Source organism: Quercus robur, chromosome 10, assembly GCF_932294415.1.
Source record: "Quercus robur chromosome 10, dhQueRobu3.1, whole genome shotgun sequence".
Lineage (NCBI taxonomy): Eukaryota > Viridiplantae > Streptophyta > Magnoliopsida > Fagales > Fagaceae > Quercus > Quercus robur.
In genome coordinates, this window is record NC_065543.1 from 50,323,066 (window position 1) to 50,339,408 (window position 16,343).

At 32.8% G+C, this 16,343-nt stretch overlaps 1 protein-coding gene across 4 annotated transcripts; it reads right to left on the reverse strand.

Moving 5' to 3' along the window:
* Positions 1-7,600: 7,600 nt before the first annotated feature.
* LOC126702744 (FBD-associated F-box protein At4g10400-like) lies at positions 7,601-12,970 on the reverse strand. Of its 4 annotated transcripts, none has more exons than XM_050401564.1 (5): positions 12,756-12,970; positions 12,479-12,604; positions 10,886-11,746; positions 10,647-10,790; positions 7,601-7,965 (listed from the first exon to the last, which is right to left on the reverse strand). In XM_050401564.1, exons 2-5 carry the CDS (start codon positions 12,554-12,556, stop codon positions 7,666-7,668), a joined length of 1,383 nt encoding a protein of 460 aa, XP_050257521.1. In that variant the 5' UTR covers positions 12,557-12,604; positions 12,756-12,970; the 3' UTR covers positions 7,601-7,665. The 4 variants fall into 4 exon arrangements, with proteins under 4 accessions (XP_050257521.1, XP_050257520.1, XP_050257523.1 ...); XM_050401563.1 differs by having other exon boundaries at positions 12,751-12,969; XM_050401566.1 differs by lacking the exon at positions 12,479-12,604 and having other exon boundaries at positions 12,756-12,968.
* Positions 12,971-16,343: the final 3,373 nt, after the last annotated feature.

The following is a 16,343-nucleotide window of genomic DNA, read 5'->3' on the forward strand; positions in this document are numbered from 1 at the left end:
AAAGTAATATTTAATTAAAGTAGATAAATAAATATTGAGATTGATCCACTAAAATTTAGACAAGTTTGATGTGAATGCTTTAAGGCTAAGAAACCAATTAGATTGACAGGATTTGAGCCTAAATTATTTGTTTCACCACAAAAAACCTTTGTCAATTGAGTTAACCACCTTTTAAAGCTTTATTAGTGTGAGGATTGGTTAAAATGTGTGTTGGGTTTATTGGGGAGTGGCTGAATTATTGTTGGGTTATTAGAGGTCTTTTAAGGATTTGAACCATTATGAATGTTTGCTTTAACCTTTAAGCCTTGTTATTATACAATAACTCAAAGGTATTGCTGATTATTTTTGCTATTTTTGATTGAAGTTATTGTCGGGTTATTAGAGTTGGATTTGTTCCATTATGAATATTCTTTTTAAGCTTTGTTATCATACAATAACTCAAGGGTTGAGGATTTGGGTTATTGGGGTGTTGCTGATATATTGCTATTTTTGGTTGAAATTATTGTTGGGTTATTAGGGTTTTTTTTTAAAATTTTTTTTAACTTCTATTTTTCTTTTATTTGTTTTCTTTTTTGTTTAATTCAAGAATGTTTACTATTTTTTGTGTAATTTTGATATGATGGGTAAGGGTTTGATAAATAGATAGAACATAGACATTGGCTTGGTTAGGACTTAGGACATACTTAGGCGTTGGTTCAAGATTAACCCAGTTGGACTTATTTATTCGGTTTATTCTTAAAACCATGATTATACCTTTTCTTTTTTAAAGAAGAATGACTATACATGTTTTTTCTTATATGATTTTTATCTTTTTTAATTTATAGAATCAAATTCCAAATAAAATAAATAAATTTATTAAGAAATGAATTAAGGATTAATTCATATTAAGGCGTATTAAACATTCAATAGGAGATTGATATGATCTGATGCAATCGGTGGATGATCAAGAGCTTTGATTCTTGTAATTCAAAATACTTGTTTCAGTTGTCCCCTTTGTCTTACACTTAATGTCTTTTCCACAATAAAAAATGTTATTTCCTGTGTTGGAGAGTTTTATTAATATTACATTACCATCCACTGAATTTATTGTATCACTATCCATATTCCATTATTTCATGCAGTGTTTTCTCTTTTTATGGAGCACAGTACTATTCAATTTATACCTGTTCTGCAAATAAATATTGAGATTGATGCAGCATTCTGTTTGTGTATATGTTTTTGATTTGATTGGTATTACAAATACTGTTATTTACTATTAATATCATCATTATGTTCAGGTGTTACCTGCTTATTGCTCATATGGCCAATGAGAAAAACTTGAAGCAAGAACTAATTGTAAGTTACTGAGAATTTATTTTTATTTTATATTTTTTATAAATTTTTGGTTGTATTCTTTTTATTCATTGTTCTTGGAAAATTAAATAGAGATTTGAAAATGAATGTTGGCACCCTATTTGGTTTCTCTTTTAATGTCACAGGTAGTTGATAAAATGGTTGAGAAATTGTACGGATTCATTTACCGAAGATCCCCTTATTTGCGCAAGAAAAGAGCCCAACTTCTCCCAAGCATTGTAGATAGTAGGCTTCTTTAAAATTTGTCTTTTTATTGCCTTATTCATGTCCAGAACTCATTTTAACATATTTCTCTTTACAGAAGAGATGAAATATGTAATGACATATCTGAGAAGCTGTGATCTGTATGAGCCAAGTGAGCATGAGTATGGTTGCGATAAGTGCAGGATTAGGGAAGGTAATTGTTAGAAATTATAAATAACATTAAAGTAATGATTTTTTTTTGGGCCTTAATACTATGCAATTGATATAAACAGATCGGAGAAGTCATTGGACAAGCAAGTGTAAACGAATTTATAACTTCAAAAGTTTGATGGAATCTGTTACACGAATGAAAAAACATATCAGTTTGTGTGGTGCTGCTATAAAGAAGCTGAAGGCAAAGAAGTTAATTTGGAAAGCCATCCTTTGTAGGAGAGGAGTGAAAGGTTTGGTTATGGTGAGAAAAATGAAAGTTTTGGTGTCTAGATTTTCTGCTAAGCGGGCATATAAGGGGTTTGACATAGATAGAGAGGTTTGTCTGCTTATTATTCACTCTTATAGGTTTGGCCTATTACCTTATCGGTTTCACCCGTTTCGTATAAGGAGCATGCTTTAGTATGAGGTGCTACGACTAGCAAATAGAAACTTTTTCTATATTCAGTTTGTACTAGTGGATTGTCCTTTCAAAAAACTCACCCAGTCAATAATTGAGCATGAGGAAATTAGAGTTACAACCGGAAGTGAGATGAGGTTAAAGCTCTTTGCACGTGATGAGAACTTACATGATCGATTTCCTAATGAAGTTAATCCTGACGACTTTTTCTTCCTTAGCGAACCAGATGACTAATTTTGGTTAGTTATCATTGAATTGATAGCACATGTTATAATATAATATTAATTTTACTGAAATAATCATAGAGTAAAATCTTACTCATTTTCTGAATATGTTGTAATGCATGTGCACTGCTCTTATTGTAGATTGCTGGGGGATTGTGTGTCAATTTACTGACTTGCATTGTGCGAGCATGGGATTACAACAAGCCACTCGTTGTTGCATCTGCCATGAACACATTCATGTGGAACAATCCTTTCATGGAATGACATTTTCATGTCAACTGACAAGCTTACTGTCACAAAGATGCTGGCATTGGGGATTATAGTAATGGTGAAATGGTTGAACCTTCTCTGATATACTCTACAGTAAAGCTTTTTGTAAATTCAAAGATTCAACAAGGTGGCAGTAATATTCTTTAGATAGTGTTGTAAAGCTGGAATTCTTTCGGGTACAAATGGAAGAGATGGTTTACTTGGTATGATTAACATGCTAGATTTTTTGCGGTCCTATCTTGTATCAGGTGCATTGTTTGTTTTTACTTGCACTTGGTCTCTCTGTCCTGCATATTGTATGTCCTGCATAAATGTGCTAATTTTTCTGAATTGATATATACATTTTAATTCAAAGTTCCTTGCTAGGATATGAAGTTTTTAGTTTTATTTTTTATAATGATTGAAGTTTTCTTCAAAATGTTATGTGGGTTTAAGATTATTTATTTATTTTTGAAGGTGTTGTATTTGTTGTGTTATATAGTGGTCGGTAAATAGTTCAGTGACATTTTCAATATATTTCCTCCCAAATCTAACTACTAAGTACTAAGTACTAACCATTTGTTATATCTGTTGGTGTTGTATGATAATAATATTTTTTTTAAAAGCTGGAAGTATAAAAAGGCAAAAAAAAAAAAAAAAATAAACCTACTATTTTTTTTAGCCTGCTATTTTTATTTCTCAAAAAACTAGTTACTCACCATTCTTCAAATTTATTAACACTTAATCTCACCCTAGATAAAATCTTTAGTATTTTCTCAAACTTAAGAAAATATTGTTGATGAATGTCTTATAACTCTTAGGGACACAAGTCAAGACATATTTAAGCTTGCTGTTTATTCAAATATTAAGAGAAGTAGATACAATCATTTTGTACTTGTGTGCACAAAGTGTGTGCAACAAATCAATCATAGACATAATTGTTATTATTTTTATTAGAAAACTTTGCTTTGCGGTTTACAATGCAACTTTAAACAAGTACGGGTATCAAATATCAATCTTTGTCAAATGGACACAAGCATGTATGTCACATTTAATGTTGTAGACTTCATCTTTTGTTTCTCTTTTCTTTAAGTGATGTTATAGATATGTTTCACAGACAAAATAGGAAAATTGAAAAACTAATAATTCCTTAATTATCAATTTATCATATTTTTATTTTATTATTTATTTATTTGATAGGAAATTTATTATATGGTAAGATCTGTATTGCACGACATGCTATACAAGTTTTATTCGAAAATTTTGAAAAACTATTTTTTGGGGGTAAGATTAGCAAAAATGAATGATTGACAACTGATTATGGCAAATTAGAACTCATTTTCCTCTTCCTTATATGTGTACATTTGTTTTTCCAAAAAAAGAAAAGAAAAGAAAAGAAAAACTTAGTAAGGATGAGCCTTTTGGCAGTGTTTTTAGGATAATTTTATATTGGAGTTCATATAATTTTATTCATCTATTAAGGGAGGGTTAGTTCCTATCAAAAAGAAAAAGAAAATGATGGGTAAGATATTAGAAAATTAATGGTACAAGATTTTAATCCCTAATTCCCCATTATTGAACCACCATCAGATTTAGACAGTGTGTGCTTGGGAAGTAGTTCAATGCATGTGGCTTAACAATCTGAAAACCTATCACTGGTAGCTGTCACATTTAAGGATCACACCAAAGGAACCCTTAAAAAACAATAATGAAGCTAATGGAACAATGAAACTCAAGCCTTCACAAATAAAATAAGAAGAGAGGAGAGAAACTTTCCAATAGTGATAAAGTTTGGTTACAAACTTGGTTGTAATTAATAGTTATAAATCTCATTAAAAAACTTAACTGTTGAATTGCATGATTTTTATGTTCTTAATACGTATGTCAAATTTCGTGCCAATCGAATATTATTTAAATGGATTTGTCATATATAGAACTAATTGATGGGCAAAAGGAGTAAATTACATCACAAGATATGGGTGCTTTTGTAATAGGAATAATACAAAATGATAACAACTCTAAGAACAATGATACATTATTTTTGTTGCCAAATTGTCTAGTAAGTCTTTTTAACAAGGCCTTTTGTAGTAACATTGCCAAATATTGTGCTTGATTAACATTTCTTAGTTCTTCATATGGAAGAGAGAGAGTTCAAGTCTTCATATACTTGGAGGAGCATCTTCAATGGGTTGGAAGTAGTTAAAAGAGGTACCCGGTGGCGAGTTGGCAATGGCGAAAGGATTTATATTTGGGAGGATAAGTGGCTTCCTACTCCAACAACATATAAAGTAATCTCTCCCCCGAAGCATTTTAATGAGTATCATAGGGTCTCGGCACTGATTGATAGAGATACAAGGAGGTGGAAAAGCGAGGTAGTAAGATCTTTGTTCTTGCCTTTTGAAGCAAGGACTATCCTGAATATTCCTCTTAGCCATAGCCTTCCGGAAGACCAAATCATTTGGGTGGGTAAGAAAAAGGGAGAATTCAGTGTGAAGAGTGCTTATTATATTGCGGTTAGGGTGCTAGAAACAATGGAGGAAGGTGAAAGCTCCTCGGGTGATGCTAGGAGCCCTCTTTGGAAGAAACTTTGGCACTTGAACATTCCTCCAAAGGTACGTATTTTTGCTTGGAAAATGTGTATGAATGCTCTCCCTACTTTTGTGAACTTACAAAGAAGGGGTATTAATATTTGTGATATTTGTCCGGCTTGTGGAAAAGAGCCTAAATCTAATTTCCATGTTTTTGTTAAATGTGAAGTAGCCAGGAGAGTATGGAGTTGTTGGGTAAATAATCCCATTGATTTGTTGGATATAAATATAGATATTGTAGATTTTGCTTTGAAACTTGTTGAATTGGGTACTGCCTGTGACTTGGAGGTTTTCTTTGGGGTTGCTTGGGCTATATGGTATAACAGGAATAAAATTGTGCATGAGGCCTCAAGTCAAATTCCGGACCAGATTTGGTGTTTTGCTGTAGAATATATTCGTGAGTTCAAAAGAGCCTCAACAATTTGTTCTCAAGGCTTGGCTAAAACAGATGGGAAGTGGACTGCGCCTCCACCAGGCTCTTTTAAAATCAATGTAGATGGTGCCACATCTGAAGATGAAAGGAACTCAAGTGTGGGAGTAGTTATAAGGGATGTAGATGGCAATGTTCTTGCTGCTTGCTGTAAATATTTACAGGGTCAATATTCTGTGGAGGAAGTTGAAGCTCTGGCTGTGGAGTATGGTCTTCTTCTTGCCAAAGCGCAAAAGCTTTCTCATATTATTTTGGAGTCTGATGCATCAATAGTTGTTTCTAATGTCACAGCAGCTGAAACAAGTGGCAGGCTCGGCCATGTTTATCAAGGTATCTGTGGTTTGTTGTCTTCGTTTAGTAGCTGGAATATTAAGCATGTGAAAAGGGATTACAACAAGGCAGCCCATATGCTCGCACAATATGCTAGACAGAAGGAAGAATCTTATGTTTGGAAGGGAGTTTGTCCTCCCATGGTGGCTCAGATTATTCAGGAAGAGGGTCTGTTAGTTTGATTCTGTATTGAGCTTGCCTTTGGCTTTGTTGTACTCTCTTTTCTATTTGGTAATGAAATTCCAGTTATGTTTCAAAAAAAAAAGTCTTCATTTACCCACTTGTTATAAAAAAGAAAAAAAAAAAAGGTATTTTACAAAATGAAGTAATTCTCAATACTCTTATTAGAATTGAAGTTGTTGTATTTAGCATATAGCTCATGGATCAAATCAGTTAGTTCTAAAATGTTTTGGACATCCTTGCCATCGGCTCAAATCTCAAGTCAACAATCTCAAGGGTGTTGACTGTATCTTATCCTATAATGTTATATTTACGTTTAGAATAAGTTAAAAATTGAATTGCCTTTTTTTTTTTTTTGGTTTGGTGAATATCTTAATTGATGAGAGCCAATTCCCTTGATTTATGGTTGAAATATGAATGGAAAAAATATCATAACAAGTTGTGTCCAGTACTTGTTAGGCCTTGCTCGCCCGTCTCATTATTGTTCCTAAACAAAAGATATATCTACGACTTTTAAGACAAAAATTTTATTATATAGTATACAATTTTTTTCATCCAAAGCTCTAAATTGTTTCAATAGATTTTCAAATTTATTATTCTAAACAAATTTCTAACCAAACAAATTAATTTGGGGAAAAAGCACTTCCCTGCCTTTATTTATGGGGGTAGTTCACAGTGTTAACTTTTCTGAAATTAGTAGTATCCATTCTTTTTTTTTTTTTGATAAGTTATAGTATCCATTCTTTAAATCCAATTAGTAGTATCCATTCATTAAAAGATGATTGGCCCGGCCCATTTGAAATTTAGAGATGTAAGTCATGTAACCAAAGTAGTTCATCTTTTAGCAAGGTGGTCTTTGTCTAATAATTCGAAGGGAAGCTTTGTCTTAAGTGAGAGTGGGCCTTCCTGGCTGTCTCTTTTCTTTGGTATTGACAATTAAAAATTTTCATTTCCTAAAAAAGGATTCCATTTTAAACCCAATGCATCCAAAGTATTTTTCTTTATTTATTTATTCTCTAAAAAGGTTAGGAAATGCATTTAAATTTGAAGTCTAGGCAAAGTCCTTTTTTTTTCCTATTTCTTTTTTTTAATCAAGAAACCCAATATATTGTACCTAAATTTTATCTATTTGACAAAATGTTTTACATAATGGTTTATTAGTTTAAGTCAACTTTTTAGTTTGTGCCTTGATTGAAGCAATATCTCAAATTACAAAGAAGCAAATGACATATTGATGTTTGATGATAGTTTTAGCATTTTCTTTCGTATAAGAGTGTATGGTTAGGAACCAAATTGATTATTTTTTAAATATCTTAGACCTATTTGGCAATAACTTAAACCTTAAGGGTGCCGACAGTATTTTTCCCAACATTTATATTAGACTGTAATAAAGCTTGATGTGCATAAACTCACTGCAACTAAACAGAACATCTAAACTTAAAACTCTTCCATACAACACTTGGCCAAGCCATTACATAGTAGTATACAATGCTAGCTCTACAATAACATTAATTCCACCCAAGGTGGTACTCTTGTTGCAAGTTCCCTTGCACGAGCAGTACCCCATTCTTTCAATCTAGGATCCCTTTCGTCCCAAAACATATCCTCTGCATATGGATCACGGGTATCGATAATTATCTTCTGCAGTGACACAGCATTACTGAGTATGTACAGAGCAAGCTCCATATCAATTGTACAACCAAGAAAACCTCTCAATTCAAACACTGAGAGGAATTGGTGTGGATGTTCAACCTTCAGCACCTTCAGCTCTCCTGCTGGGCCATTTAGATAAGTTAACTGTCACGAGAACGAGGTTGTTTAATTACAAAAGGCTTAATATACCATGCAATGCTAGTACACACATTTATTAACAAGCCATCAACCAAAATTAGAAGCTAAAAAATATATGGAATTGCATGGGTAAAATGACCCTTCGTTTTGGGGAAAAGAGAGGGGGGGGGGGGGGGGTGCATAAGACTTTGAATTGAGCTTATTTCTTGATGAACTTAACTAACTTCATAACAGAAAGAAAAAATATGCATATGATGACAATAAAAAAAAAAAAGGCCATTATGCCAGTGCAATTTGTACATCTAATCTAAGGTGCCAACCAGTTGCAGTTTGCCTATGGGAAGGAATGTGCTGTATGATCATAGGTAACAGTCTGACTAGGCTACATCTAACCTTACAGTAGTTATAAAATACATAAATCAAAATTTTCTTAACCATGAATGCCCATAAAAAAAGAACGTGATGGTTTAATTTGCAGAATGCACTCAAACAATATAATTTTTTTTATTACAATGGAATGCAGATAACTTGCATTTGGCAGGTCTATATACACTGAAATGCAGATAACTTGCATTGGGATATTACATTTATAAGAGCTATTCATGATTAGGAGATGGATATGTTAACTGCTTTTCTGAACCTCATTTATTCAACAAAAATTAGGAGGGATGTAGAAGACCAGAACTGTACAGGCCTACAATGAGCAGATTATTTGGGGTAAAAATCTTTCTATAGAGTGATTTATACGGAAGGCATGCAATCTTTCCCTTGAAAAATCATTTGGAAGGTTCAAGTCCCTATCAAAGAAGCTTCTTTACTTTGACCGCAGATTTGCAAAAACTCTAACAATAGATAACTTATGCAGAAGAAAGATTAATGTTCTGGAGTGGTGTTGTACATCCAAGAAGGCTGGAGAGACTGTTGATCATTTTGTGTTACATTGCGATTATGCAAGAGATTAATGGTCTCTAGCGTTACATTCGTTTGGGGTGCAGTGGGTTGTGCCTAATAGATTTGATTTGCAGGTGTGTTGGAAGGGAAGGTTAGCTAAACACTTATTGGTGAAATTTGGAGTGCAAGCATTTATGCATTATGTGGGATATTTGGAGAGAGCGCACCAACAGGGTATGAGAAGGTTCTTAACAGACAACGGCTCTTAATCTTGAATCTTTTACAGTCCTTGTATGAATGGATGACTGTTTTAACATGTCATTCTTGTACTAATTTGTTGATTGTTGGGACTAAAGCATGGTTGTTGTTATTATTGATTGTGGTACTTTTTCTTGACTTTGATGCCATCCAAGTACACTTATTGTGTACTAGGTGGAGATTTGCTTTTCAAAAAAGTTAACATACTTATTTGATTTATATAAAATAAAAATGAAGACTATTTAATTTTTTAAATAAAAAAAGAAGAAGAAAGGACATGCCTCATACCTAGAGTCCCATGCATTTGCTCAATTGCACCAAGGGTTTCATCGTCATAAAAATAAGTATTTTTTTATATTATTTTAATAAGTAATGTAGTCTTAATAATGATCAGATAAACTTTATGTTCACCAGAATGAACACAAAGTGTCAAAAAAGCACGGAATTCTCAAAATAAAAATCTAAGAGAAACTTGAAACTCTAAAATAGAAGAACAATGTGTGAAACTCCAAATCTAGGACCAATCAAAAAATGTACAAGCAAACAAAGTTTTCAATTGATTCAAGGAGCTCTCCAGGTAGTGTTGATTTGGGCCCACATTAAAATTAAACCATCTTTTGGAATGTATTGATATGTAAATTGATATTTACTACTAGCCTGCATGGGTTGGTTCTAAAGTCTAATTCTGAAACCAAAACTTAGCAGGAACATAAGGGGGTTGAAGAAAAGGTTAACCCTGGAACCCAGTGTTAGTATCAACAGAATGATTGACTAACACAAGACTAGGTGCAATCAATTATAGACCATGGTGATATAAATAATAAAAGCAAACAACTTTTTTATTCTTTACTCCTTAAAGCATAGTTGAACATTTGGGCCATACTGACAAAATGTATTCTCATAGCATCAGGGATCAAGTTTTGCCTTGTGCTAGGATGCCACTACACTTCTAAGTGGCATTTTCTTCTTTGGTCCAATGGATAGTAGTCTCAACATACAAATCATGCGTTCTTCAATTAATTAATTAATTAGCTACACACAAAGAGACATATTAGGAACAATCCATGAAATCAATAAGGCATACTTATAATTCATCAAGATTCCAACAGGAATGGCATGCTTGAATTTCTATTCATGTCAGCATGTGCAATGTCTAATCCTAACTATAAAGCACGTTTAGAAAGAGAGATATCACGTCCATACCATGCGCCAACCAGATTGAGTTTATTGCTTCATTTTTAAATAAAATAACAACAGATTACTAAAAAGTGCATAGAAGGAGGACAAAAAAGAAGTTTCAAGGATGCATTCTTAGATAGAATAATTGTGTATGTGTGTGTTTGTGTTTAAATAACCACAATTTGTGGTTACATGGTAGACATTCACAACTACAAACCTTAGAATCATTTATAAGTGGAAGGAAAAGTGCCATTAATGCATAAGTTCAAGTGATTAAACCAGCTTATGCATTACAAAAATATAAAAAATAATTAATTGTATTCTGCAAATTAAAATGAACAAAGGAAAATAATATTTACCTTCACCGCAAATCTATGCAAAAAAGGAGATGCCTCTAATACAGAAGTGCAAAAAAGGAGGGGCTCGACACCGGATGCCACTAAAGTCAGTCTCAGCTGCCTGAGATTCCTGAATATGGGAAATCTGGGGGTATCCTCAAATAACTGAACAGTTTAAAAAAAAAGCATTAACAATCTTTGCTGCAAGGGAGAAAAAAGGGCACACTGTAAACAAACATAAAATGTTTTCAAGCACTAACCCTCAAAGACAGGTCTAGAGAAAGTGTCTCCACTTGAAAGAGATAACTTGGAATCTGGCTGCAATTTGTTACTAAGGAGCAAGCATATGCACGTGAATAGGATGCCTCAACAATATTAGGAACATCCCCTAGAAGAATCCTTGCTACATGCCCGTAATATTTAAATGACACAAGATTTAAAGCAGAAATCTCAAAACTTTCAAGTTTAAAACAGTGTATTATCTCTAAGTGCTTTAACTTCAGCAAAGGGCCAGAAGGCTTTAAATTCACAAGAGACTCTGTGGCTTCCACACGTAACACTTCAAGAAATGGACAATTAGATAAAACATACTCAAGAACTTCTCCAGTCACTTGCACACTATTCAAACAGAGAGTTGTCAGGGAATCAAGGTGGTAACTACGGAGAAACTGATCAGTAAGAGTGTATTGCCTGATAACTCTAATAGATTCCCTTGTGTGAGCTAAGTCTAGTACAAGTCTCTTAACTTTCTTTCTCAGCGAAAATCTTATCCAATTTTCAATGTCCAATTTGAAGTGCTTCTCATTCACAGAAAAACAAACTTTGAATTCATCAATAGTAGGACCTCGATGCAATTTCAATACTTCATTCACCCATCTAACAAACCTATCGCTTTCTTCACTGTAAGACTTTATGACCTTTCTATATTCCATGAGCCATAACAGCAACGAATCATCAAAGTCCAAGCTACCCGTAGTAAATGTCCACAGATATCTCCACCTATGTGAGAGGACACTTGTTCTTGCCGCTTCTTTCAATGTCAATAGTGACACAATGGAGACTAGAATTTCATCTGGCAATTTACCAAATAGATCCTCGGGGAAATCGTTTTTCTTGTTAAACTAAAAATTTAAACATGTGTTAGCAAAACAATAACTTTTTTTGGCTACTTTAATCAAATTTAAGACAATTATCCCAATATTACTTGATCAAACTAATAGCACAAATGAGAACTGCAAGATAAAGAGAAAAATAAAATTAGGGCAAATTGCACTTCCCTAGACTATGATGCAGTTGCAATGTCTCTCCATACTACAAAACTAAGAAATGTAACTCCTTAATTATTAGTAAGATCACATTTTTTTTAAAAGAAATTGAATTTTCCATCAATTTGATGAAAATTCTATGGGAAAAATTTAGGTACAATTCTTTAGATGAATTACATTAGGTTCCCTAATTGGATTCAAACACATGGCTGCATTAACCAATAAAATACTAACAGTGTTATCTTTTCCAAGAACAACTAAATTCAATAAGTTATTGTTGGCCATGTGTAGAAAATCCAACTTTTTAAGGAAAATCATTCAATAAGTTGTCTTTTAGTTTTAAAAAAGTACAAGTTTCTTTAAGTAGTAAAACTTAGGTACATTGCCTAATTGAATTCAAACACATGGTTGCATTGACCAATAAAACACGTACCAAATTCAACATAATCATTTGTTTGAATTTAATTGAATACTGTACCTAAGGAAGTGTATCTAAGTTTCACCCAAATTCTAATAGTGGTGTGTAAAGTGCTTACTAGTTAAGGGTAAAAAAAAAAAAAAAAAAAAAATTAAAGAAGAAAAACCAACTTTTAATAGTTTTTGATTTGGAGAATGATTAGCCTGTGGAAATTCATAGCTGGGCTGCACTGTTACTGTTTTCGCCATTTTTTTTTTATTGTTGTTGTTGAAGGATTCAGATATAATACAATGTATCTGCAATGCAAAGAAAATATTCAAAGCATAGCAGAGATCAGAGAAAAGCAAAAAGAACAAAAAATTAAACATGGCAGAGATTATAGAATAGCAAAAAGAACAAAAATTTATAAGATGTATGGAAGTAATTAGAAGAGAAATTATACATCACCCTTCACTGCAGAGAAAAGCGAATCCTTTATAATTGTACTGAACTATAAATTAGAGAACTTGATAAATCCTCAGAACAGAACGAAGAAAAGAAAAAGAAAAAAAAAAAAAAAAGGGTGGCTTCCTCGGATTACATGGCTTTTTCGGATTGTATTTTCTTCCTACACAAATTGTGTTTTCTCTTCTCCGCTTCGGAGTTCGAACTGTACGACAGTGCGAGGTTTATATATATATATATTTTGTTTAGTAAAATAGGTCCCCACAATAAACGTATTATGGTTTTTAAGTTTTAAACCTCTTATAACCCCACTTTATTATATTTCCTATTTTTTATTTTATTTTTACCCAAACTTCTCTATATAATATATATTCCATCGTAAGCGCTTTACGCGTGCAATGAAATGAGTTTTTTTTTTTTTTTTTTGGCCTGAAATTAATAATCAAGTCTAGCATGAACACTAAGAATCAATTTAACCATATAGTTTTTTTTTTTTTATTAAGATAACTATACAATTACAGTGCATATTCGGAAAATAAAATTTTTTGTCTATAAAGAAGATGAGATGAAGATTATGTCAACCAAAATTTAATGAACCTTAAGAATCAATTTAATGACTACAAAATTTTAGGTTTACTGATACATGCCTTCCTTTCCCGTAGTGTTGATTGTGTAGCTCTATCACAAAATGGCTCTAGCAAAAAAATTTGCATGAACAAAAAACAAATTCAGTGCATTTTTTTTTCTAAAAAGAGGATGAAGTGAACACTTTGTTAATTTCAAAAGAGAATGCTTTAAGTAGTACGTATTGATTTACAAAATGGCTTTGGAAAAAAGTGAGAGACGTTAGGTGAATGATTGTGAGATTGCACGTTTGTTCAATTAGTTTTTTTTTTTTTTTTTTTTTTTGAGATGAATGTGAGATTTAAAAAAAAAAAATTTCAAAAAAAAAAAAATGATAAATCTTTAAAGATAAGCCGTAATTGTTTTTTTAACATGTATTTCTTTTAACTGTCTTAAACTTGATTGTCATTTAAAATTAGTCTACATTATAGAGATAATATCTAGTGGTACATCTTCCATCTAGACTTGCAATTGAGAAATAGAAATTGCTTGGCTCACTAACGAGTGAGCTACAATATTATAATACCTATGTACTAGAAATAATATGAGACTGTTTGGTAAAATAATTTTTATACACTTTTTCACTTATATGTATTTTAAAAAAAATATAAATAACATTAACAAACGGTCATATTTCTAAAAAAACACGAGGCAAGGTACTGTGTCTTTTGCTATATGGCCGAAGTGGGACAAAGAGTGAGGGGCTGGTTTCAAGAGCTGTGATGAGTATCTGCGAATTGCCTTCCAAGATCACCCGATCAAAACCTGTCTCCAAAGCCAACTTTAGAGCTCTCCTAGCTGCCATAGCTTCTACTTCAATGGCTGTGAAAGGGAGAGTAGTTTTTTGAGAGAGAGAAACCATAACTTGTCCCATGTCGTTGCGAATAACCACGCCCAGACCAACACAGTTTTCTGAGTTGAATAAAGCGCCATCAAAGTTTACGTTGTATTGGGCTCTATTCGGAGGTTGCCAGCAGGTGGGTGGTCGTCCCACCAGTGTAATAGTCGAAGAATTATGGAGAGCAAAGTCACGCAATCGTTCCTTAACTTGGAGTAGCAACGTACTGGTCGAGAGAAACTGTGGCTTTTCCGAGTCTAAGATTATTTCTCCGATTCCATATCGCCCAAATTACCATGGATAAGAGAGCCGGGTCCCTATTTTTTGTAAAAATACAACCCAGTAAGTCAATAAACGATGCCACTTGACGTAAGCTATTGTGATTTCATAGAGGGACTTTGCTCCAAAGCTCCAGTAATGTCGGACAGTGGTATAAAGCATGGCCTACATCTTCCCGGTGATTCGACAGAGCTCACAGAGATTGTTAGTGATAATTTGTTGCTTAACCAAATTCGTCTTTGTAGGTAAAGAATTTTTTGTCGCTCACCAAACCAAATTCTTTACTTTACTCGGAACTGGTAAACTCCAAATTGCTTGCCATAACGGCTTCAAGTACTCAGGTTCAAACTGACCAGGTTGTGAATTTTGGAATTCTTCCTGCAAGAATTTGTAACCCGACTTAACTGAATATTCTCCCGTGGGGTTGAATGGCCAAGTGAGTGCATCCGTGTGGCATAATGGGATCTTTTTAATCATGGCAGCTTCAAAACTCAGCAGGGTGGAGTTCATAACATCTGCATCCCAGTTTTTGTGCTCTTGTTCAATGAAGGCACTTACCTTCGCATCGATCGGCTGCTAGGCCTCCTATACATGGTGATAGGATTTTGGGAGAGTGTTTTACTGGAAGACAACGTTCCCCCCTAATTGTAATAGATCGTCCATCACCAATCCGCCAAACTGAGAGATATAAAGAATAGATTTTTTTTTTTATTATAGGAATATAGAGAAAAAAATTGAAATAAGGATAAGTATTTCTTTTTTAAAGGAGCAGTAATTGTATGTGGCTAAGGCCTAATACTTGAATTCAAATAGAACATGTTTGTTTTAATTAAAAAAAAAAAAAGGATAAACGTTAGAGATAAAGAGTGTAAGAGTTATTGTTGTTGTTGTTGTTTTTTTTTTTTAAATGAAGTGAAAGGAAAAGAAATCCCAAATTTTAAGAGTTTTACTTTGAATTCAGAACGATAATAGTTGTAGATGTTGTAGAAACGCGTGTTTTAAATTTGGTATTTGACGTTGTTGATTTTATTTCTAAGAGAAGTCATTGTTTATTGATGAGAGTATTTTTGAATTACATAAAATTCCAGTTTAAGATTTGAAATTTTTTGAGAAATGGAATGACATTATTGACTCTAATCCTAAAACATTTGTAGAAGAAGTAATTGGTTATTGAAGGGATATTTTTGACTTTCAAAAAGTCCAGATCAAAGATGAGAATCCTGGTAATGTCATTGTTTATTGATGAAGATATTTTTGAATCACATAAAATTCAATATCAAGATTTGATTTTTTTTTTTTTTGAGGAATAGTGTGACGTTATTGACTCTAATCCTAAAATATTTGTAGGAAATGTCATTGGTTACCGGAAGGGATATTTTTTACTTTCCAAAAAGTTCAGATCAAAGATGGTAATCTTGTTATAGATAGTATAGATGAGATTAAATTCTATAAGTTCATTGAAAAAAAGAAATCTATAAGGATGTGATGTAAAACTCAAGTTTTACACCCTCCAATCTCAACATGTCACATCATCATATTACATTTTAATGAATATACACAACCATGCCCTCAATTATAAATTTATAATACCCTATGAAAATCTAACATAATTCAGAGTTTATTGAGATGTTATTAGGTGTAATATTATGTATTGAGTTTTAAGTAGAAAGTTGATGTGACAATCACTTATTGGATGATGTAAACAAGAGTATTACACCATGTCTTTATCAAATTCGGATTTTTTTAAACACGGAATAACTATTAGTAGGGAATAACTCTCTTTACCAAATTTGGATTTTTTTAAAACGATATTACCCTTTTTACCTTTTCTTCTCCTTACTACTGTTTAT

Excerpts from the sequence above, each read along its gene's own strand:
- LOC126702744 (XM_050401564.1), bottom strand. The coding sequence starts at position 12,556 with ATGGCGAAAACAGTAACAGTGCAGCCCAGCTATGAATTTCCACAGGCT. Across the intron at positions 11,747-12,478 it reads CAAATCAAAAACTATTAAAA|TTTAACAAGAAAAACGATTT; the intron begins GTTGGTTTTTCT and ends TTAAATTTTTAG. Across the intron at positions 10,791-10,885 it reads CTCTAGACCTGTCTTTGAGG|TTATTTGAGGATACCCCCAG; the intron begins GTTAGTGCTTGA and ends TAAACTGTTCAG.